At 42.5% G+C, this 25342-nt stretch overlaps 1 protein-coding gene across 2 annotated transcripts in view; it reads right to left on the bottom strand.

Moving 5' to 3' along the window:
• LOC140194909 (A disintegrin and metalloproteinase with thrombospondin motifs 12-like) overlaps positions 1-25342 on the bottom strand; it is a 688485-nt gene that overhangs the window by 458660 nt on the left and 204483 nt on the right. For both annotated transcript variants that reach the window (XM_072252276.1, XM_072252277.1), the window contains exon 4: positions 8951-9147. In XM_072252276.1, coding sequence (XP_072108377.1) covers positions 8951-9147 — 197 coding nt within the window. The remainder of the gene's footprint in view (positions 1-8950; positions 9148-25342) is intronic.

The raw sequence follows: 25342 nt of genomic DNA on the forward strand, positions 1-25342 counted from the left end.
ATCATGAGCTGATCCATTCTTCCATTTAGTCCCACTCCCCCGCCTTCTCACCATAACCTTTGATGCCCTGGCTATTCAGATACTTATCAATCTCTGCCTTAAATACATCCAATGACTTGGCCTCCACTGCTGCCCGCGGCAACAAATTCCATAGATTCACCACCCTCTGGCTAAAAAAATCTCTTCGCATCTCTGTTCTGAATGGGCGCCCTTCAATCCTTAAGTCATGCCCTCTCGTACTAGACTTCCCCACCATTGGAAACAATTTTGTCACTTCCACTCTGTCCATGCCTTTCAATATTCAAAATGTTTCTATAAGGTCCCCCTTCATTCTTCTAAACTCCAAGGAATACAGTCCAAGAGTGGGCAAACGTTCCTCATATGTTAACCCTCTCATTCCCAGAATCATTCTAGTGAATCTTCTCTGAATCCTCTCCAACGTCAGCACATCCTTTCTTAAATAAGGAGACCAAAACTGCCCACAGTACTCCAAGTGAGGTCTTACCAGTGGATTATAGAGCCTCAACATTACATCCCCGCTCCTATACTCTATTCCTCTAGAAATGAATGCCAACATTGCATTCGCCTTCTTCACTACTGACTCAACCTGGAGGTTAACTTTAAGGGTATCCTGTACGAGGACTCCCAAGTCCCGTTACATCTCAGAACTTTGAAATCTCTCCCCATTTAAATAATAGTCTGCCCGTTTATTTTTTCTGCCAAAGTGCATAACCATATGTAAGGGGTTTCTTCTTTTCTGCGTAGTCTAATTAAAATGGCTTCTTTGTTATGTTTTAATTGAAATAGCTTCTTTGTTATGTTAACTGCTGAGGAAGTCCTCCCGATAGCAGTTTGTTTGGATTACGTTACAGATAAGAGGATGAACAAACCAATTGGGATGGATGTTATTCTTTCTGTGTGTCTGTAAGTTATTGTGATGCACGGGATTTTGGCAGAAGGCGGGAGAGAGAGACAGAGGGTGGACAAGGTGCTGTGAGTCTGCTAACGAGGTTGGACCCCGAGCAGGAGTCCGAGGTCCAGAGTGTTCAGCGAGGAGAGGAGACGGAGACACACTCGTGTGGAGTGTCTGGTCAACCACCATTGTTGGTCCCAGGTGGCAGGTCGAGGTGGATCGAGGGGATCACAGAGTGAAGAAGGAGGGTCCTAAGCTCCAACTGTTTGTGCACGAAGAGATTGAACTTTGATAAGTGTGGCGCCTTTTAGCTTCCTTTTATATTTTATTCTCTATTAATTAAAGAGTTCCAGTAACATCTATAAACTGTAAATCATTTAATTGTACCTGATGTATTGTCTGTTATTTGGGCAGAGTGGGATACATCACACAGCATCCACACAAACTGTTACCCAGTTTGGCGGGGCTGAGGGCTGTTTCCTAGACGACGGTGAGCTGAGCGACCCTGAGGCTGGCCAGGGGGGGCTACACATACATTTTCCAACATTGCATTTCATTTGCCACTTCTTTGCCCATTCTCCCAATCTATCCAAGTCTCTCTGCAGACTATTTCCTCAGCACTACCGGCCCCTCCACCTATCTTTGTATCATCAGCAAACTTAGCCACAAAGCCATCTATTCCGTAATCCAAATCGTTGATGTACAATGTAAAAAGAAGCGGCCCCAACACGGACCCCCTGTGGAACACCACTGGTAACTGGCAGCCAACCAGAATAGGATCCCTTTATTCCCACTCTCTGTTTCCTGTCAATCAGCCAACGCTCTATCCACGTATGTAACATTCCCATAATTCCATGGGCTCTTATCTTGTTAATTAGCATGTGTGGCACCTTGTCAAAGGCCTTCTGAAAATCTAAATATACAACATCCACTGCATCTCCCTTGTCCAGCCTACTTGTAATTTCCTCAAAAAATTGCAATAGGTTTGCCAGGCAGGACTTTCCTTTATGGAAACCATGCTGAGTTCTGCCTATCTTGTCAGATGCCTCCAGGTACTCCGTAACCTCATCCTTGACAATTGACTCCAACAACTTCCCAACCACCAGTGTCAAGCTAATAGGTCTATAATTTCCTTTTTGCTTCCTTGCCCCCTTCTTAAATAGCAGAGTGACATTTGCAATCTTCCAGTCCTCTGGAACCATGTCAGAATCTATTGACTTTTGAAAGATTATTGCTAATGCCTCTGCCATCTCCACAGATACTTCCTTCAGAACACGAGGGTGCATTCCGTATGGTCCAGAAGATTTATCTACCTTTACACTATTCAGCTTCCTGAGTACTTTCTCTGTTGTAATTGTGACTGTGCACACCTCTCTTCCCTGACACCCTTGAGTGTCCAGTATACTGCTGATGCCTTCCTTAGTGAAGACAAATGCAAAATACTCATTCAGTTCCTCCGCCATCTCCTGATCTCCCATTACAATTTCTCCAGCATCATTTTCTATTGGTCCTATATCTACTCTCACCTGTCTTTTACTCTTCATATATTTGAAAATGCTTTTAGTATCCCCTTTGATACTATTTGCTAGCTTCCTTTCATGGTTAATCTTTTCCCTCTTAATGACCTTCTTAGCTTCCTTTTGTAAGCTTTTAAAAAGTTCCCAATCCTCTGTCTTCCCACTAATTTTTGCTTCCTTGTATGCCCTCTCCTTTGCTTTAACTTTGACTTTGACTTCTCTTGTCAACCACAGTTGCATCCTTTCATTGTTTCACTCATTCTGGACATTCTCTCTTCTTCCCCTTTCATCAGGCAGAAGATACAAGAGACTGAAAGCACATACCAACAGGCTGAAGGGCAGCTTACATCCCGCCATAAGAAGAATATTGAATGGTTCTCTAGTAGAACAAGATGGACTCTTGACCTCACAAATTTCTCTCAGTGTGACTTGGCACCTTACTGTTTACCTGTACTGCACTTTATCTGTGCTGTAGACACTTCATTTTGCACTGTTCCACTATTTTATCATGGCTGATCCATTTCCCTCTCAACCCGATTCTCCTGCCTTCTCCCCGTAGCCTTTCACGTCATGACTAATCAAGAACTTATCAACCGCTGCCTTAAATGGACCAAATGACCTGGCCTCCACAGCCACCTGTGGCAATGAATTCCACAGATTCACCACCCTCTGACTAAAGAAATTACTCCTCATCTCCATTCTAAAAGAAAAGAACTTTTTTACTGTGCCATGGCCTGTTCTTCATCAAGTTATGGTATTGTTGCACTGTTGTAACTATATGTTATAATTATGTGGTTTTTGTTAGTATTTCAGTCTTGGTCTGTCCTGTGTTTCTATGATATCACACCGGAGGAATAATGTGTCATTTCCTTATGCCTGCATTACTAAATAACAATAAAAGAGGACTGCGTGTTCCCATAATCTAATATCCCTTATTAAGAGGGTGTGCCCACTGGTCCTAGACTCCCCCACCAATGGAAGCATCCTCTTCACATCCACTCAACCTGCCTTTGACCATTCGATAGGTTTCAATGAGATTCCCCCCCCCACCCCCGTTCTTCTAAATTCCAATAAATACAGGTGCAGAGCCATCAAAACACTCCTCATATGATAACACTTCCACTCCTGGAATCATCCTTGTTAACATCCTCTGAGCCCCCTATAATGTCAGCATATTTCCAAAGTCAATTACTTAACTTATGTGCTCTGCTCAACCCAATTTCTACTCCCTTCCATTTTTTTGGGAATACCATTCCTCTTCATTTCAAACTGGGTTTTATGCAAGGCAGGGATGGAACAGATAGAAACAGATGTGGACAAAATTTTCCTTTATCACTGATATCATGAATGGTCCTGATTGGTACTGGCTTATCCAGAAAATTCAGAGCTTTAATCCACTGTAAGGATCCAGTGAGTTACAGGGCCTGGCTTGGAACTAAGTTGAAGAAATGCCACACTCTGGGCAAATTAGTTAACATGACCCATGGGGAAGAACAACGAGATGAAAGCGATTTCATTTAGTTTTCTTATGAAACTTGACAGTCGTCAGAACTAGGGAGGCTAACACCTGGAGTTGAATGAACCTAATAAAAGTTCTTCAATCCAAGCGTTGGCTCTGTTCCCCTCTCAGGAGATACTTTCCAATTTGCTGAATATTTTCAGCATTTATTGTGTTATACTGTTTTCAATTTCTACAAATGTACTGTGGAGAACATTCCAACTGGTTGCATTACTGCCTGAAATGCAGAGTGTTATAATAGGCTGTGGATGGATGTAGACTCATCCAGCTCCATCATGGGCTCAACTCTCTTCACCAGGGAGGACATCTTCAAAGGTCAGTGCCTCAAGATGGCAACATGCGTCATTAAGGATCCTTGCTATCCAGAGCATGCCCTCTTCTCATTACTACCATCAGGGAGGAGATAAAGAAACCTGAACACCCACACTCAAAATTCTATGAACAGCTTCTGCTCCTGTGCCATCAGAATAGTCCATAAAGCCATGAACACAACTTCACTATATCGCTTTTGCACTACCTGTTTATTTTATATCTTATTGGGGTTTCTTGTTTTGTGGATGACTGTGAAGAGTAAGAATTACAGGTTGTATATTGTATACATTCTCTGATATTAAATTGAACCATTTGACCCATTTAAATTAGAACTAACAGCAATTTTTAATGTATTGCACTGTACTGTTGCTACAAAGCAAAAAATTCACAACACGTCAGTGATAATAAAACCTGATTCTGAAAAAGATTAGAAAATGTTAAAAATTTCTTTCTCAAAACAGGGAAAATTAAAATCTCTCAGTAAACTATCCTTTCATCAGTTATTTTGCAATATTTAAGAAAAGTTTTGAAAACTGGCAAGACAGGAAGCCATATGGCCTATTGCAGGGGTCCCCAACTTTTCTCCTACTGTGGACCGGTTTCATATTCATATTGACAATATTCTTGCGGATCGGCCGACCGGGGGGGGGGGGGGGGTAGGGTTGCCAACGTACAAGAGAGCAGTCAAATACGTTGGGTTTACCCCGAGAAAGACTACAATGACCATGAAGCCTTGCGCAGGCACCAGTGCACATGCGTAACTTGCAGATGCGTTTGTGTGCCCATTTCTTAAAAATTGTTTTCGCCGATTCTGTTGGCGGCAGGGGGGGGGGGGGTGTTAATCACGACCGGAATATAGGTGATAAGTGGCTAATACACTCAATTTCGTTTCTAAAAGGGTTTATCTAACGAATTTAATACTAAACACACAGCGTATATTTTCCTCGCATGAATATAGCGATAAGACAATTATCAGGGGAGGACAGGGGAGCTTGAAGTGTTGAACGAACTTCCAGTAGAAGTGGTAGAGGCAGGTTCGATATTATCATTTAAAGAAAAATTGGATGGGCATATGGATAAGAAAGGAATGGAGGGTTATGGGCTGAGTGCAGGTCGGTGGGACTAGCGTTCGGCATGGACTAGGAGGGGCGAGATCACCTATTTCCATGCCGTAATTGTTACATGGTTATATAAGTCACTTATAATAGCATCAGAACATTTTAAGTGACGTTTGCATATCAAACACACAGCTTATATTTTCCTCGTATGAACATATAAAATCATTGCAACGCACCAATATCGCTGAATCAGTGGGAGTCCTGGGTTTGTTTTCCTGCAACAAGTCGGTCCCATCGAGGGGTGATGGGAGACAGCGATACTCGAAGGGGGTTCCTTATGTCCAGTCTATTCCGCAACTTAGTTTTCGTTGCATTCATTGCAGAGATATGTTGGAAATGGAAGCAACGTTTTCAGTGCTTTCCTGACTATCTCAGGATATTTAGCCTTGACTTTGATCCAGAGTGCCGGCAGAGATGTTATGTCAAACATACTTTTCAGCCCCTCCTGTCTTCTCCTATCATTTTGGATCTCCCCCTCCCCCTCCCACTTTCAAATCTCTTACTAACTCTTCCTTCAGTTAGTCCTGACTAAGGGTCTCGGCCTGAAACGTCAACTGTACCTCTTCCTAGAGATGCTGCCTGGCCTGCTGCGTTCACCAGCAACTTTGATGTGTGTTGCTTTTCAGTCCGCCGTCATTTGCAAGCTCGAGGAGTTGATCTCCTTCCCGCGCTGACATGGATGACGCGCGGGTAATGACCTCGCGTGTGTTCAAGCTCAACAGTGGGCATGACAGGGAATGAGGAAAAGTGCAGCTGACTCATATCGCCAAATCATATCGCTTCCTCGCGGCCCGGTGGTTGGGGACCGCTGGCCTATTGTGATCCTTCTAGTCCAAATAAAGCCACACAATCTAATCACGGTTTAGGCCTGTAGGTCACTTCACCTAGGTATACATCCAGGTACTTTCTTTGGGTCAAAGACTCGAAGAATGGAGTTCCTCATTCAGGGCAAAGACGAGAAGAGAGGACTTCTCTTCACCCAGAGTTATGAATCTTTGAAACTCACTACCCAAGAGATTACGGAGACTCAGCTACAGAGTACATTTAAGGCAGAGATCAATAAATATTTCAATATTAATGGAATCAAAGAATATCAAGCTAATATGGGTGAACATACAGCTATAAACATCAACACGAGATTCTGCAGATGATGGAAATCTTGAGCAACACACACAAAATGCTGGAAGAACTCAATATGCCAGTTTCCAACCTTGGAGAGGAATAAACTTCAGGATATCGTGGATGGAATGTTTCTGATCGCGTCCACAATATCCTTAAATGAGAAGGAGAACAGACAGAGGCCGTGGTCCATATTGGTACCAATGACATAGTAGGAAAAGGGAGGAAGTCCTGAAAGCAGACTACAAGGAGTTAGGAATTAAGCTGAAAAGCAGGACCATAAATGTAATCTCGGGATTACTGCTTGTGCCACATGACAGTGAGTACAGGAATACAGTGAGGCGGAGGATAAATACGTGGTTGACGGATTGGAGCAGGGGACAGGGATTCAAATTTCTGGATCACTGGGACCCCTTTTGGGTCAGGAGTAACCTATACAAAAAGGACAGAATGCACTTGAATCCCAGGGGGACCAATATCCCAGCAGGGAGGTTTGCTAAGGCTATTGGGAAGAGTTTAAACTAGGATTGCTGGGGGGTGGGAACCAAATTGAAGAGACGGAGGAAGAGGCGGTTGGCTCAAAAACAGAGAAAGCTTGGAAAGAGTGTGAGAGGGAGGATAGACAGGTGATAGAGTAGAGACGAGCTCAGACCAATGGTTTGAGATGTGTCTATTTTAATGCAAGGAGTATTATGAAAAAAAGCAGATGAGCTTAGAGCTTGGATCTATGATGTTGTAGCCATTACAGAGGCTTGGATGGCTCCGGGGCAGGAATGGTTACTTCGAGTGCCAGGCATTAGATGCTTCAGGAAGGACAGGGAGGGAGGCAAAAGAGGTGGGGGCGTAGCACTGTTGATCAGAGATAACATCATGGTTGCAGGAAAAGAGGAAGACATGGAAAGATTGTCTACAGAGTTTCTGTGGATGGAAGTTAGAAACAGGAAGGGGTCAATAACTCTTCCAGGTCTTTTTTATAGACCACCCAATAGTAACAGAGACATTGAGGAGCAGATAGGGAGACAGATTCTGGAAAGGTGTAATAATAACAGGGTTGTCTCTGGAGGGAGATTTTAATTTCCCAAATATCAATTGGCATGTCCCTAGAGCGAGGGGTTTAGATGGGGTGGAGTTTGTTAGGTGTGTTCAAGAAGGTTTCTTGACATAATATGTAGATAAGCCTACAAGAGGAGAGGCTGTACTTGATCTGGTATTGGGAAATGAACCTTGTCAAGTGTCAGATCTCTCAGTGGGAGAGCATTTTGGAGATAGTGGTCACAATGCTATCTCCTTTACCATAGGGTTAATAAATTTTGGAGATAGTGGTCACAATGCTATCTCCTTTACGATGGATTAATAAATTTGCTGATGACACAAAAGTTGGGGCTGTTGTGGATAGTGTGGAGGACTGTCAGAGGTTACAACAGGACATTGATAGGATGCAAAAATGGGCTGAGAAGTGGCAGATGGAGTTCAACCCAGATAAGTGTGAGGTGGTTCATTTTGGTAGGTCAAATATGATTGCAGAATATAGTATTAATAATAAGACCCTTGGCAGTGTAGAGGATCAGAGGGATCTTGGGGTCCGAGTCCATAGAACACTCAAAGCTGCTGCACAGGTTGACTCTGTGGTTAAGAAAATATACCATGCATTGCCCTTCATCAATCATGGGATTATGTTTAGGAGCCAAGAGGTAATGTTGCAGCTATATAGGACCCTGGTCAGACCCCACTTGGAGTACTGTGCTCAGTTCTGGTGACCTCACTACAGGAAGGATGTGGAAACCTTAGAAAGGGTCCAGAGGAGATTTACGAGGATGTTGCCTGGATTGGGCAGCATGCCTTATGAGAATAGCTTGAGTGAACATGGCCTTTCTTCCTTGGAGCGACGGAGGATGAGAGGTGACCTGATAGAGGTGTATAAATGATGAGAGGCATTGATTGTGTGGATAGTCAGAGGCTTCTTCCCAAAACTGAAATGGCTAACACGAGGCAGCACAGTTTTAAGGTGCTTGGAAGTAGGTACAGAGGAGATGTCAGGGGTAAGTTTTTTACACAGAGAGTGGTGAGTGCGTGGAATGGGCTGCCGGCGACGGTGGTGGAGGCGGATATGATAGGGTCTTTTAAGAGTCTCCTGGTCAGGTACATGGAGCTCAAAAAAATAGAGGGCTATGGGTAACCCTTGGTAATTTCTAAGGTAAGGACATGTTCAGCACAGCTCTGTGGGCCGAAGGGCCTGTGTTGTGCTGTAGGTTTTCTATGTTTCTAAACAGTCAACGCTTCGGGCTAAGACCCATCCTCGGTACGGGAGGTCCTGACAAAGGGTCTCAGCCGGAAATGTCAACTGTTTCTTCCCATCCATAGTTGCTGCCTTGGTAGGCTTGATGTGCAGAATCACATATGTATGACTCTATTTCTAGGAAATTACAAGCCCAGAAAATTCATTTAACCTTACCATATTTACTATAGTAAAGATGTATGACTGCACATTTTCGCTGCCATGGTATTCTATCATTTCAGTGTCAGCAACCACTAATGTCTCGACCCATCGTTCTTTGCTGATTGATCGCTGGGAGATTCTGCGTCCTTTCCTATGAACCTCTTCCCAACTCTCTCTCTGTCTCTCTGGCTTCAGGATATTATTGAAAGAATCTGTTAATAGAGAGAAAAAAAACGCATATTAGCAATACACACCTCAGATTTTATTTTTTTCAAGATACAGCATGGTAACATGCCCAATGAACCTGCGCTGCCCTATTACACCCTTGTCACCAATTAATCTACTAACCAGTACGTCTTTGGAACGTGGGAGAAAACTGGACCACTCGGAGGATACCCACACACATACAAACTCCTTACAGACAACGTTGGCAATTGAAGCTGAGTCACTGACATCTAGTAGCATTACGCTAACGGCTCTGCTACTACTGCGGAATCCATTGTGTCAATGTTTATGGCTGATCTTTTACCATATTAGCCCAATATTCATTGATTCCATTGATATCTACAGATATATTGATCTCTGACTTCAATATACTCCGTCGATAAGTATTCACAGACTTCTGGGTTGTATGTTTCAAAGATTCATAACTCTGGGCAACAAAAAAGTTGACTTCAAGTGATCAGTCTGTTCTTCTCCTCACAGGTGCTGCCTGGTCTGAAGAGATTTCAGAAAATTTCCAGTTTTATACCATTGTATTCACACTTCAAAACCTCCAACTTCACTCCTGACCCAAGTCTCTCTCCCACGGAGAATGAAACCATTCTTAAACAAGTCCCAAACCAGACTCAGTGGTCACTTTACTAGGTACCATCTTTACCTAATAAGGTGGCCAGTGAGGGTCTATCTGTGGTCACCTGCTGCTGTAGGTCATGCATTCAAAGGTTTGACATGCATTCAAAGATACCCTTTTGCACACCACTGTTATAACGTGTGATTATGTGAGTTACTGTCACCTTCCTGTCAGCTTGAGCCAGTCTGGTCATTTTCCTCTGACCTCTTTCATTAACAGAACTGCCACTCTCTGGAATTTTTCATTTTTTTACACCATTCTCTATAAGCGCTTAGAGACTGTTGTCTGTGAAAATCCCAGGAGGTCAGTATTTTCTAAGATACTGAAACCACTCCAGCTGGCAACAACAATCACTCCACGGTCAAGATCACTTAGATCACATCTCTTCTCCATTCTGATGTTTGGTCTGAACAACAACTGAATCTCTTTACCATGTCTGCATGCTTTCATGCATTAAGTTGCTGCCATATAATGTTTTTGATTAGATATTTGCACTAACAAGCAGGTGTACTGATAAACAAGGAAGTCAGTATATATACCTTAAATGTCAAATGGATAGCTTATCTTATCAGCCACAATAAAATGGCAGAGCAGACTCAATGGGCCAAATGGCCTAATTGTGCTTCTATATCTTATGGTTTTATAGTCTTCCAATTACCTCCAACCAATCCAAAAGCTTATTTGACTATATATTGTTTCACACCGATAGCCTTTGCCCTCAATGAGTCTCATGATATTTTTCAATAAACCTACATCCATGTCCTGTATTTTATCTTTATATTTCTTCCACTTTCCTTTGCCCTGTGTCTACCCAACTTCCCACATTTCTGTCAGAAGGATGAGAGTGCATCTAACACAACTTGGCAGGCAGGGAAGATGCACCCACAGGTGAATAATCGACAACCAGGGTCGATATTTGCAGAATAAGAGGTAGACTGTTTAGGATTAGAATGAGGAGAAACTTATTCATTACAGAGGTGGTGAATCTTTGACATTTTCTATCCCGGAGAACTGTGGAGACTCAGATGCTCAATTTATGCCAGAGAGAGACTGAGAGATTTGTGGATATCAATTCAGGTAAGAGATATAGGGGTAGGACAAGGCTACCGTGTTGAAATGGATCAGAAAAAATCTCAGTGAACAGTAATGCAGGCTCAAAGGACCGGATGGTCAACCCCTGCTGCTATTTCTTTTATCTTTATGGCCTTTGCTCGGTGTAGATGGCCAAATCAGTGCTTTTTCTCCTCTTTACTGAAGCTGAATCTAAACTGATTGGAATCTTTTCAGGCATGGAATTATAGGATGAACTATTTTACTAAAGCATAAATTTAGATCAAATACATGAGACGTACTTTCAACTGAAATGTTAGAATAGATCCGGCGATACAACGCAGTCAGTAGGGAGCCATGTTCAAACCTTGAAATGGAATGCTTCTCCTTATCTTTGCTTACTGCTGAGAACATTGAATTGGGAAATTTACTTTTTTAATGAAAAAGAGTTTAATATTAATGACGGGGAAGCTGAATATCTACTACCTCCAGTCAGCAAACATTAGAAGGACCTTCTAAATGGAGATTTAGTGGCAAGCACTAGGGCAAGGATGTAGAGGCCCCTGGTGAAACCCTATCTGGAGTTCTGTACACATTTAATAGTGAAATCAGGGAGTTATCTGCTGATAATCTAGGTTATGTTGATACCAAGAAGGATGAGAATGCTGAGGTGCTTGAAGAATATTAGGGTGGATAAGTCCCCTGGGTCTGATAGGATATATCCTTGGTTTTTGAGGGAGGCAAGACAGAAGACTGCTGGGTCCTTGGGACTGGTGTCTTTGTATCCTCACTAGCAACAGGTGTAAACAGTAACAACAGCAACTCTAGCCCAAGAAACTGGAGATTAGACAATGTTGTTCACCTGTTTAGGGTGGGTAAAAGAGACAAACCAGGAAATTATAGGCCAGTGACTCGTATATTAATGGTAGGGAAGTTACTGAAGAATCATAGCAAAAGGATCTACTCAATCTGGTAAAATACAAATATATCACAGAGTGTCATAGGAAGTCATTCCTGCCTGTGGCCATCAAACTTTACAACTCCTCCCTTGGAGGGTCAGACAGCCTGAGCCAATAGGCTGGTCCTGGACTTATTTCATAATTTACTGGTGTAATTTACATATTACTATTTAATTATTTATGGTTTTATTACTATTTATTATTTATGGTGCAACTGTAACAAAAACCAATTTCCCTCGGGATCAATGAAGTATGACTATGACTATTCGGGATAGTCTACATGGCTTTGTGTGGGGAAGGTCTTGTCTTACAAAGTTTATTGCTTTTACTGAGGAGGCGATGATGATGATTGATGAGGGTAAGGTAGTGAATTTTCTATACAAAGACATTGGTAAAGCTTTCGACAAGGTCTCACACGGTGCGATAATCTGGAAGATAAAGACACATGACACCAATGGAGACTTGCTAAAGTAGATGCAGAATTGGCTTGGTCTTAGAAAATGGAGGGCAGAAGTGAGGGGGTATTACTCTCTTTGGAGGTCTGTGACCAAGAGTGTTTCACAAGGAACGGTGTTGGGAACTCTATTGTTTGCGACATAGATGAATTATCTGAATAATATTGTTTGTTGTCTGAACTGTAAATTTCCAGCTGGCACAAAAGTTGTAAGAATGTGTAGACTGAGAAAGGTTGTCCAAGGATTCAGCAATATAGACAATCAGAAATGTGAACAGAGAAATGGCAGACAAGTATGACTTTTTGCATTTTTGTTAGTCAAATGTAAGAGGAAAGTATATAGTAAATGGTAGGATTTTTAGGAGTACCTGTGTACTCATATTGGGGCACAAGCCCATTGTTCAGCGTGGACTAAATGAGTCAAAGGGCCCATTTCTCTGCTGCAGCACTCTATGACTCTCTGAAAGAAACAACACAAGTAAATAGAGTAGAGAAAATATACGGCAGGCTTGTCTTTGACAGTTGATATATTGAGTTTAAAAATCATCACCATCTTCATTATGTGCCGTGTCATATGACATGAGCGATCATCATCTCATGACCATAAGTGTTCATGTCAAATTTTTCTACAGAAGTGGTTTGCCTTTGCCTCCTTCTGGGCAGTGCCTTTACAAGATGGATGACCCCAGCAATTATCAACACTCTTCAGAGACTGTCAGCCTGGTACCAGTTGTCACATAACTAGGATTGTGATATGCACCAGCTGGCTCAAAGACCATCCACCACCTGCTCCCATGGCTTCAAGTGACCCTGATCAGGGAGGAAGGGGTTAAGCAGGCGCTACACCATACCCTAGGGGTGACCTGCAGGCTAGCGGAGGGAAGGAGCACCTTACGCCTCCTTTGCTAGAGACTTATCTCCCACCAGCCACCCAAGAGTATAAGATTAAGGAAGCATATTAACTTTGGTTGGTCAGGTCACATTGAGAGGACTGTGTGCTATTTTGATTACTACATGCAGAAAGAATGTGGAGGTTTTGGAACAGTTGCAGAAACAGTTCATTGGGACACTGCCTGGATTTGAAGTATCACCCATAAAGAGAGCATAAACAACTTTTGATTGTTTTAGACTGTAAGGCATTGGAGTAGAATTAGGCCATTTGGTCCGATCATGGCAGATTTATTATTACTCTCAACCCCATTCTCCTACCTTCATCTCAGTTCTAAAGGGTTGCCTCTGAGGATTAGCCCTCTGGTGCTAGACTCGTTCACTGTTCAAGAGGCTCTTAGATAGGGATATGAATGTAGAGGAAAGGGAAGGATTGGTCATTGAGTTGGCAGGAGAAATTACCCTTTGATTACTAATTGAAGTATTTTGACTCAACATAGTGGGCTGAAGTTCCTGTGCTGTTCTGTTCTATGTTCTAACTTCAGCTGGAGTTCCACTAACAGTGTGAACAACCTGGCCCTTGCACACAAATCCTTTTGCAATAAAGACAAATATAGTGTACCATTGTAATTACAGAGTCCTTGCTTTCAACAATTGAGAGGCATGGTTGAGATTGAAGTGGATTGGCCATGTTAAAAAAAGAGAGCACTTCAAACATTTCCTTAAATGTACATTCAGGTTTCCAATTTGTGCTTCTGAGATGGACACTCACATATTAGGCTGGGATAGTTATGAAATTTGATGCTTGGCACCTTTTACTTCTGCCACTCCAACACTGCGTCCCCATCATGAGAGGTGGAAATGGGCAAGGCCGGCCAACAGGGCTCTGCTGAAGCTGTGTGGGACAATCCCCTGTAGTGTGGATGCTATGGATTGCAAAACGCATTGATGAACTCCAACCATGCTATCGATTTCAGAGGCTGATGGATAGTATGAGGAGGAGGTGCTTGCAGCCTTACAGCAAATAAGGATAGATAAATCCCCCAGGCCTGACATGATATTTCCTTGGACCTTGACAGAGACTAGTGTAGAAATTGCAGGAGCCCTGGCAGAAATATTAAAATTTTTTTAACCACGGTGTGCGGTGCCGGAGGATTGGAGGGTAGCTCATGTTGTTCCACTTTTTAAAAAAGGCTCCAGAAGTAAACCAGGTAACTACAGGCCGGTGAGCCTGACATCAGTAGTAGGTAAATTAATGGAAGGTGTTCTGAGAGATCGGATATACATGTATTTGGACAGCCAAGGGCTGATTAAGGATGGTCAGCATGGCTCTGTGCGTGGTAGATCGTGTTTAACAAATCTTGTAGAGTTTTTTGAGGAGGTTACCAGGAAAGTAGATGAAGGAAAGGCTGTGGATGTTGTCTACATGGACTTTAGTAAGGTCTTTGACGAGGTCCCACAGGAGGTTCAGAAGGTTCAGACATTAGGTGTCCATGGAGAGGTTGTAAACTGGATTCAAAATTGGCTGTGTGGGAGAAGACAGAAAGTGGTAGTGGATGATTGCTCCTCAGACTGGAGGCCTGTGTCTAGTGGTGTGTCTCAGGGATCTGTGCTGAGACCATTGTTGTTTGTTGTCTATATCAATGATCCAGATGATAATATCGTAAATTGGATCAGCAAGTTTGCTGATGACACTAAGATTGGAGGTGTTGTGGACAGCGAGGAAGGCTTTCAAAGCTAGCAGAGGGATCTGGAGCAACTGGAAAAATGGGGCAGAAAATGGCAGATGGAACTTAATGCAGACAAGTGCGAGGTGTTGCATTTTGGAACGACAAATCAAGGGAGGACATACACAGTAAATGTTAGGACACTGAGGAGTGCGGAGGAACAAAGGGATCTGGGAGTTCAGATACATAATTCCCTGAAAGTGGCGTCACAGGTAGACAGGGTCGCAAAGAAGGCTTTTGGCATCCTGGCATCCTGGCATCCATAAATCAAAGTACTGAGTATAGGAGTTCGGATGTTATGGTGAGGTTGTGTAAGACATTGGTTAGGCCAAATTTGGAGTATTGTGTGCAGTTCTGGTCATCTAACTATAGGAAGGATATCAGTAAGATTGCACAGAAGATTTACTAGGATGTTGCTGGGGCTTCAGGAGTTGAGTTACTGGGAAAGATCGAACAGGTTAGGACTTTATTCCTTGGAGCATAGAAGAATGAGGGGGGATTTGATAGAGGTTTACAAAATTATGAGGGGTATAGACAGAGTAAATGCGAGTAGGCTCTTTCCACTTAGATTAGGAGAGATAAATATGAGAGGACCTGGCTTTCACCCTTTCACCCTAGTGAAAGGGGAAAGGTTTAGGGGGAACATTAGGGAGAACTTCTTTACTCAGAGAGTGGTGGGAGTGTGGAATGAGCTGTCATCTGACATGGCAAATGTGGGCTCACTCTTAAGTTTTAAGAATAAATTGGATAAATACATGGATGGGAGAGGTCTGGAGAGTTATGGACTGGGTGCAGGTCAATGGGACTAGTGGAATAAAGTTTCGGCACAGACTAGAAGGGCCGAATGGCCTGTTTTCTGTGCTGTCGTGTTCTATGGTTCTATGGGAGGCCATTGATGATCTATGCTCCACTTAAGAGCTAAGATCCTAATGCAACTCAACCTTTTACTTCTGACACTGCCGGGAGCAGCTTGAACTACTCAGATAGAGCACAGCTTCCTGCCTTTGTTATCATTTTCATACAGCGCAGAGAAAAGCACTTAGGTCCAACAATTCCAGGTAAGGTTGTTCAGCAGAGCATGAATTTGTACCACAAAGTTTCTACGTCCCATAGGGGACAACCACTTACTGAATCCATCAAGCATCAACTTTATTCACCATATAATTTACATGTATTGGGAATTGGCTTTGATGTGTTGGCATGCTATAGAGCAAAAAGCAACAACATCAAAAATTAAAAACAGGTGGATGTCTGGAATGCACTGCCTGGTCTGGTGGTAGAGACAAATACATTGGAGGCTTTTGAGAGACGTTTAGATGGGCACATGAATATGAGGAAGATGGAGGGATATGGGCATTGAGTAGGGAAGAGAGATTAATTTTGGGGCATACTTTTAATTTACATTTTAGCTGGTTTGGCACAACATTGTGGACTGAATGCCTGTTCCTGTGTCTATGTTCTATGTGATCATGGTCACAGGAAGACAACCGTCACACGTCATGTGACACAGCACATAATGAACTTTCTGCTGCCTCCCACCCTTCTTAAGTAGCAGAGTAACATTTGCAATTTTCCAGTCATCCGGTACAATGCCAGAATCAATTGATTCTTGAAAGATCATTGTTAATGCCTCCGCAATCTCTCCAGCTACTTCCTTCAGAACCCAGGGGTGCATCTCTTTAAGCAACAGGTCTGAGGTATTTGAGAGGGTGGAAGTAACAGATTTTAAAGTTCAAAGTAAATTTATAATCAAAATACATTATATATCTCTATATACTACCCTGAGATTTGATTTCTTGCAGACATTCACAGCAGAACAGAGAAATACAAAAGAATCAATGAAAAATTACACACACAAAGACTAACAAACAACCAATGTGCAAAAGAAGACAAACTATTGCAAACACACATAATTAGACAGACAGACAGATAAATAAATAAATGCGTGCATACATTGTCTTCCTGTGACCATGATCACATAGAACATAGACACAGGAACAGGCATTCAGTCCACAATGTTGTGCCAAACCAGCTAAAATGTAAATTAAAAGTATGCCCCAAAACTAATCTCTCTTCCCTATTCAATGCTCATATCCCTCCATCTTCCTCATATTCATGTGCCCATATAATGCTGAGAATATGAGTTGGAGAGACCACAGACTGTGGAATCAGTTCAGTGTTGAGGTGAATGTTAACCATGCTGATTCAAGAGCCTGATTTGCTTAAATGAACACTAGTGAGGTCAGTTGCAAACGCTACCCAATTTGTTCCCAAAAATTGTAGCTGGGTGTCAGTAAGCCAGGCATCCCACCTCTCCCGGAAGTTCCGGGAGTCTCCTGCATATCGATAGTGGCTCCCTAACGCCCGGAAATTATATACAATATCCAGGAAATAGATTTTTTTGAGAGGGCGAGAAAGAGCGAGCAACCTGATTGGTCTCTCTTCGTGCTAAGAGTGGTCCCCAACCACCGGGCCGCTAGGAAACAATATGATTTGGCGATATGAAACGATATGAGTCAGCTGCACCTTTTCTCATTCCCTGTCACGCACTGTTAAATTTTAACGCACGCGACCCAAGACGTGCAAAGGAATGGGTCCATGACCCATTTGTGAATGTCCCCAGTGAATCATCCAGGTCAGCGCGGGAAAAAAAATCAACTCCTTGAGCTTGCAAATGACGGCGGGCTGAAAAGTATGTTTGACATAACTTCTCTGCCGGCATTCTGGATCAAAGCCAAGGCTGAATATCCCGAGATAGCCATGAAAGCACTGAAAACGTTGCTTCCATTTCCAACATATTTCTGCGAAGCGGAGTTTTCTGCAATGAATGCAACGAAAACTAAATTGCGGAATAGACTGGACATAAGGAACCCCCTTTGAGTATCGCTGTCTCTCATCACCCCTCGATAGGACCGTGTTGTTGCAGGAAAACAAGCCCAGGGCTCCCACTGATTCAGCGATATTGGTGTGTTGCAATGATTTTATATGTTCATACAAGCTTTCACCCTCAACCTATGAACTCTAGTTCTCATCTCACCCAACCTTACGGGGAAAAAAAAATCTGCTTGCATTTACACCAAATGCTGAGTTCCTACAGCATTTAGTGTGTGTTGCTTTGGATTTTCAACATTTGCTGGCATATGCCCAATCTAAAAACCTCACAGTCAAAGATGAAATTTTCCACTTAATAAATTTACAAAAATTCCTTGTTATCAAACTCAATCAGATGCTACCAGCATGTCAAGAGCCAGCATTCATACCTCCTTTCTGAACACTCCAATCTTTTTCTACTTCTGGACCAACATTGCTGTCAGGTTTGGAGCTACATAGTCCAAGAGGTATTCCAGCCAGACCCAGAGTGCAGATTATTGGTGAGGAGCTTCTACCAGTTGACAATGTGATTCATCGTTTGATTAAGATTGACAATAGGCCGAATGGAATTGAAATTCGGGAATACAAGGACAATTTCTTGTGCTGCTGGTAGCTGCACATTTCATAAAAACATTTTGAAACTTGATTCAGCTTTTGTGGGACATTACAGACAGATAGTTGTTGACAACGATTGCTTTCATTTGTTTCCTGATGTGAAAGGAATTGCCGAAAGTTTAGACCTTAAGATGATAAAACATAGGAGTAGAATCAGTTCATCCGGCCCTTCGAGCCAACTACACCATTCCGTCGTGTTTGGTCTATTTTCCCTCTCAACCCCATTCTCTGCCTTCTCTCTGTAACCTTTGACACCTGTACTAGTCAAGAATCTATCAACTTCTGCTTTAAATATACTCTATGACTTGGCCTCAACAGCTGCCTGTGGCAATGAATTCCACAGATTCACCACCCTCTGGTTAAAAGGATGTTCTTCTATTCCAAGACTGTGCCCTCTGGTCCTGGACTCCCCCACAACAGATAACATCCACTCCACGTCCACTCTGTCTAGGCTTCTCAATATTCGATAGGTTTCAATGAGAACATCCCTCATTCTTCTAAGCTCCAGTAAGTGCATGTCCAGAGCCATTAAATACTCCTCATACATCAACTCTTTCATTCCTAAGATCATTCTTGTGAATCTGCTCTAGACCCTCTCCAATGCTAGCACATCCTTTCTGAGATAAGAGACCCAAAACTGCTCACCATATTCCAAATGCAGCCTGACAAATATCTTATAAAGCTTCAGCTTTACCATCTCATTGTGTCTGTGATGGTTATTACATCAGGATGAGATATCACCTTGGCAATTCTGCTATAGATGCTTGAAAACACATGATAATGTTGATGGAACTTCATCAATGAAGCAGGGTTTTCTCATTATCCATCCTCCCCGTTACTTAACAAATCAAAAGTGAAACAACAGAGTTTTGCTCTATGCTTATAGAATTGTTAAACACCATCTATAGCATGCAAAGGATTTAAACATCCTGCTTTTGATGGCTGTCACCCATAGCAATCATTTGCTAGAAAGCATACAAAGGATATATATCAGGGGCCAGCATAGTCAGTTCAGTTGCACTCCACTGTCATACATGTTAAACACTTCTGCTGATTAGCTGCATAAAATTGTATGTTCTAGCTCCACCAAATTAAATTTAACATATCAGAAAACAAACTGCTGCAGGAACTTAGTGTGTCAGGCACCATCTGCAAAGAGAAATAGACAGTCGATGTGTCGGTGAAGACCTTTCAATGTTCAACATTCAAAGTAAATTTATTATCAAAATACATATATATCACCATATACAACCCTGATACTGATTTTCTTGCAGACATTCACAGTAAATGCAAAGGAATCAATGAAAAACTACACAAAACTATGAGGGACAAACAACCAACATGCAAAAGACAACACATTGTGCAAATGCAAAAAAATTTAAAAAGACATAATAATAATAAATATATATTATTGAATATATGAGTTGTAGAGTACTTCAAAGTGTGATTATGGAATCAGTTAAGTATTGGGGTGGGTGAAGTTATCTCCTCTGGCTCAAAAGCCTGATGGTTGAGGCTAATAACTGTCCCCGAACCTGGTGGTGTGGGACCTGAGGCTCCTGTACCTCCTTTCTGGTGGCGAGAGCCAGAAGAAAGCATGGCAAAGGGAGGCTGATGAACACTTAAAAATGTCAGCCAGTCTATCAGGAGGATTACAGAGAGAGGGAGAGTATTGAATATAGGACAGAAACTATACCATCTAGAACTGTGAAATAGAGAGCAAATTAGTGAGGTACACAGAGATACACTGCAATCAGCGTGGTTTCCTTCCTGGAAAATCTTGCCTGACAAATCTATTGGAATTCTTTAAGGAAATAACAGGCAGGATAGATGAAAGAGAGTTAATGGACTTGGTCTATTGGATTTCAGAAGATCTTTAACAAGTTGCCGCACATGAGGTTGCTTAACAAGAACCCAGACAAGAGAAAATCTGCCGATGCTAGAAATCTAAACAACACACACAAGATACTGAAGGAACTCAGGAGGCCAGGCAGTAACTATGGAAAAAAGTACAGTCGGCATTTCGAGCCCACCCATGGCATTACAGGAAAGGCACTCACAAGGATAGAAGATCAGCTGACTAGCAGGAGGCAAAAAGTGTTAACAAAGGGGGCCTTGACTCATTGGCTGCCAGTGACTAGTGGTGTTCTGCAGAGGTTGTTGTTAAGACCAATTCTTTTCACGTTATTTGTCAATGATCTGTATGGAATTGATGGCTTTGTGGCCAGTTTACAAAGGATACAAAGATAGGTGGGGGTGCAGGTAATGCTGAGGAATCAGGGAGTCTGCAGAAGGATTTGGACAGATTAAGAGAATGGGCAAAGAAGTGGCAGATGGAATCCAGTGTCAGGAACTGTATGGTCATGTACTTTGGTAGAAGAAATAAAGGTGTAGACTATTTTCTAAATGTCAAGTAAATTCAGAAATCAGAGATACAAATGGACTTGGGAGTCTCAACCTGGGGTCCACGAACCCCTTACTTAATGGTATTGGTCCAATGTATAACAAAGTCCGGGAAGCCCTGCCCTAAAGGTTAACTTACAGGTTTAGTTGCTGGTGAGGAAGGCAAATGCAACATTAGCATTCATTTCGAGAAGAGTAGAATATTAAAGTAAGGATATAATGCTGAGGCTTTATAAAATATTGTTTAGACCACACTTGGGGTATTGTGAGCAGCTTTGAGCCCTTTATCTGAGAAACGATGTGCTGGCATTGGAGAGGATCCAGATGATATTCATGAGAATGCTGCCAGGAGTTAAAAGGTTAACATATGAGAAGCATTTGATGACTGCGGGCATGTTTTCACTGGAGTTTACAAGAACGGAAGGCTGGGGGTGGGGTGGGAAACAGGGGATCACATTGAAACCTATTGAATATGGAAATTCTACAACCAGAGAGTACAGCCTCAGAAAACATGGGCATCCTATTGCAACAGAGATGGGAAGGAGCCAGCGGTGGTGAATCTGTAGAATTTATTGCCGCAGACAGCTGTGCAGGCCAAGTTATTGGGAATATTTAAAGTACAGTTTGACAGGTTCTTGATTATTCAGGGTGTCAATGGTTATACACAGAAGGCAGGAGAATGTGGTTAAGAAGGATATTAAGCCCCCCTTGATGGAATGGCAGCTCTGCCACAGATAGAGCTGTGAGAGGAAGAGAAAACAAGAGAAAATCTACAGGTAACACAAATAAAAGTTGCTGGTCTGCAGATTTCCTCGTGTTTGCGTTTGAAAGTCTACAGGTGCTGGAAATCCAAGCAACACACATAAAATGTTGGAGGAATTCAGTAGGCCAGGCAGCACCTATGGAAAAGAGTTGACGTTTCACGCCGAGACCTTTGGGCATAGGGCTAGCAAGCCCATCCTGGAAAAGCCCAGTGCTACAGAAATGCCAACAGATGCTCCAAAGACCTCATGCCTGGGAGGGGACGGATCTTCGAAGATGGATGACACCAGGGGTTAAATTAAAAGACAGGGCCATGAGAGAGGAGTCTGCCGAGCTTCTGTCGACAGGGGTGATGGGCTGAAAAGATGTAATGGCAGAACGATTCGATGGGCTGAAAGACTGAATTCTACCCCTATGTCTTATGGTCTTATATGTCCTAGCTCCAACTAAATGAATACTTGGGCATCAAAAAACAAACTGCTGGAGGAGCGCAGAGTCTCACGCAGAATCCGTGGAGGGAAACGAACAGCTGATGTGTCAGTGAAGACCTTTCATCTGTTATTGGCAAAGAGACGCCACTGAAGCCTTATAAATGCCAGCTATTGTGTCAGGAGGTGTAGAGAGAGGGAGAGTGTTGAATAAACGAGAGAAACAAAAACGTCTGGATTGTGAGATACAGAGCAGATACTGTTAATCTTAAATAAAGTAGAATGCTGGAAAAACACAACAGGTCATTTAAAAGGAGGAAAAATAGGCTTTGAACACATGCTTTTAATACATACTGTATACCACTGACTACAGGAGCTGGGATGTACTGTATTTGTATAAGACGCTGGAAAGCTGACATTGGAATGTTGTGTGCAGTTGTGTTCACCTGCTTACAGGAAAGATATGAATAAGTTTGTAAGACTGCAGCAAAAATTTACAAGTATATATGTGCTGGGACTTGAGGACCTGAGTAATAGGGAAAGATTGAATAGGTTAAGACTTTATTCCCTGGAGTGAAGAAGAAGGAGGGGAGATTTGACAGAGGCATACAAAATTATGAGGGGTACAGACAGGGTAAATGCAAGCAGGCATCTCCACATAAGGTTGGGCGAGACTAGAACTAGTGGTCGTAAGTTTCAGGTAAAATGGGAAATATTTAATGGGAACCTGAGGGGGAGATTCTTCACGCAGAGGGTGCTGTGATTGTGCCATGAGCTGCCAGCAAAGTGCTGCATGTGGATTCAATTGCAATATTTAAAGGAGATTTAGATGAGAGAAGTATGGAAAGCTCTGGTCCAGGACAGGGAAGGTGAGACTAGGCAAAAATAAACAGGTCACCATGGATTAGATGGGCCAAAGGGCCTGCTTCTATATTGAAGTGCTCTACTGCTACATATATACATTGATTATTCTAATAAGGAGACTAATTCTATATATTCTGTACTGTGCAAAGGTCTTTAGCACAAATATATACCTAGGGAGGCTAAGACTTTTGCACAGTACAGTAGTTACGTATTGCACTGTACTGCTGCCGTAAATAAAGACAGATTGCATAAGTTAGTCCTGACGAAGGGTCTCGGCCTCAAACGTTGACTGTACCTCTTCCTAGAGATGCTGCCTGGCCTGCTGCGTTCACCAGCAACTTTGATGTGTGTTGCTGGAATTTCCAGCATCTGCGGAATTCCTGTTGTTTGCATAACATATGTCAGTGATGATAAACCTTATTCTGATATGGGTCTCTATGGTGGACTCAGAGAGAGGGGAATTATGGTTGGGAAAAGGGGAAAAGAGAGGTGAGGGAGTGGGAGGCACCAGAGAGACATTCTGTAATGATCAATAGACCAATTGCTTGGAATTAAATGACCTTGCCTGGTATCTCAGGGCTTAGCGTTTTTGTACCTGTGCCACCCTCCACCCCGGCACTCCTTCTCTGCCGCCTGTGCCACACCCCTCCTGTGGTGTTCTGCCCTCACGATTCGCAACATCCTTTGCTCCTGCCAGATTTACAAACTCACCCTCCGCTCCACATTGACAAACACATTACTGTAATAGGCCTGGTATGGTCTTACAAATGCCCTGAGTACCTAAAACATAATTTCTTATTTTTATCTAATTTCATCATCAATGAACATAGGAAAGGTACGTCGCATCCGCAGTTTCCCCGGTTAGCAGACGATTTCCCTCCGCGCCTCTCTGACATAGTGGGGAACCACGTACGAGGCAAGTTACAGCGGTGGTTTGCCATTGCCTTCTGCCGGGCGAGTCTCCAAAGAGATCACCAGCTGGTAACCCAGCACGGATGGAAAGCGTGCAGGGGAGCCAGCTGGACTGAACTCGGGACCTTTCGTCCCGAAGTCCGGCACTGATGCCACTACGCCACCAGCCGGGTCATCTTAATAAGCAATATATTATGTTAATATGTGTAATTACCTGCAAATCTTGGACATCAGACTTTTGCAAAACTGTTACCGGGACACCCAGACCACTCTGCACTTTCACTATTTAGAAATTTTTTTTATTTCTCCTATCAAAATAAGTTTGAGATTGGCATGATAGTGTAGTGGTTAGCGTAGTGTTAGCAGAATGCCATCAACCCAGATTCAATTCCTCTGCTGTCTGTAAGGAGTTTGTACGTTCTTTCCGTGACTGCGTGAGTTTCTACTATTTTGTTAAGCCATTCAACTTTAAATAACGTTCTTTGCGCTTCACACCCTTCGCTTCTTTTGAATTCGACATAGTGAATCAATATTTTTCCCAATAAAAACTTTGTAAGCTATCTACAGGATTTGAAATAGATCTTTGTAAACTTTACAATATGAACACTGCCGCCATGATGCAGCTGTACAAACCGGAACAGGATAGGTGAGGTGACGTAAATTAGTGATGTGCATTGTGGTATTTGAAAAACCAACCAACTAGTTAACAGAAACAGTTAGCTAAAAGATTATTTTCAATAAGTATAATTATTAACTACTACATTATTTTAGGTAACCAACGTTTTGTGCGCACATTAATTTCCTTTGTGCGCTGGTTGAAAAAGGTGTGTGCGTGCACACACGTGCACAGCTTAGAGGGAACTATGCATATGGGTGAGTAGAATAATTGGTCACATGGGTGCAACTGGGTGTTGTGGGTTCGTTGGGTTGGAAGGACCTATTACTGTGTTATTTCTCTAAATAAAATAAATTTTAAAAAATGGGAATTTTGACATTTTCCTGCATTTCACTATATTTGCCAGATTTTTTCCACTTAACCTGTTACTGCAATTTCCAATTGTGTGGGCTGGCATAGCACCATGGCTTGTCCCTCAATTTTAAATGACAATTAGAGGCAACCACCTTAATATCACATCTCAGAGAAGCCAATCTCCTTCCTTCAAGGACATTGGGAGTCCAGATGGATTTTTTATGACTAAATGGTATTTTCATGATCATCATCACTGCTACACTTGCTCTTTAATTTCAGATTCATTTAATTGACTGCATTTAAGTTGTCCAGCTGCCAAGGTGGGAATGGAATTTATGTTTTCTGGATCATTAGCCCAGGACTTTTAGATTACTCATCAACACCCATATTCCTTGAGTAGAGTGAGGTCATAATCCATTAAATGTATTCGTTCTGCAATGATGTTCGTAGAGAAACTTCTCTTTGGAGAACAGCAAAATATAAGCTTGAATCCACAATCCTCATATAAGTTAATTTGTTATATGTCATGTTATATGACCATGATTGTTCTTGGCCATTTTTTTTTTACCATTGCTTTCTTCTCGGCACTGCCTTTACAAAACAAGTGACCCCAGCCATTATCAGTACTCTTCAGAGACTGTCTAACTGGCA

Source organism: Mobula birostris, chromosome 3, assembly GCF_030028105.1.
Source record: "Mobula birostris isolate sMobBir1 chromosome 3, sMobBir1.hap1, whole genome shotgun sequence".
NCBI lineage: Eukaryota > Metazoa > Chordata > Chondrichthyes > Myliobatiformes > Myliobatidae > Mobula > Mobula birostris.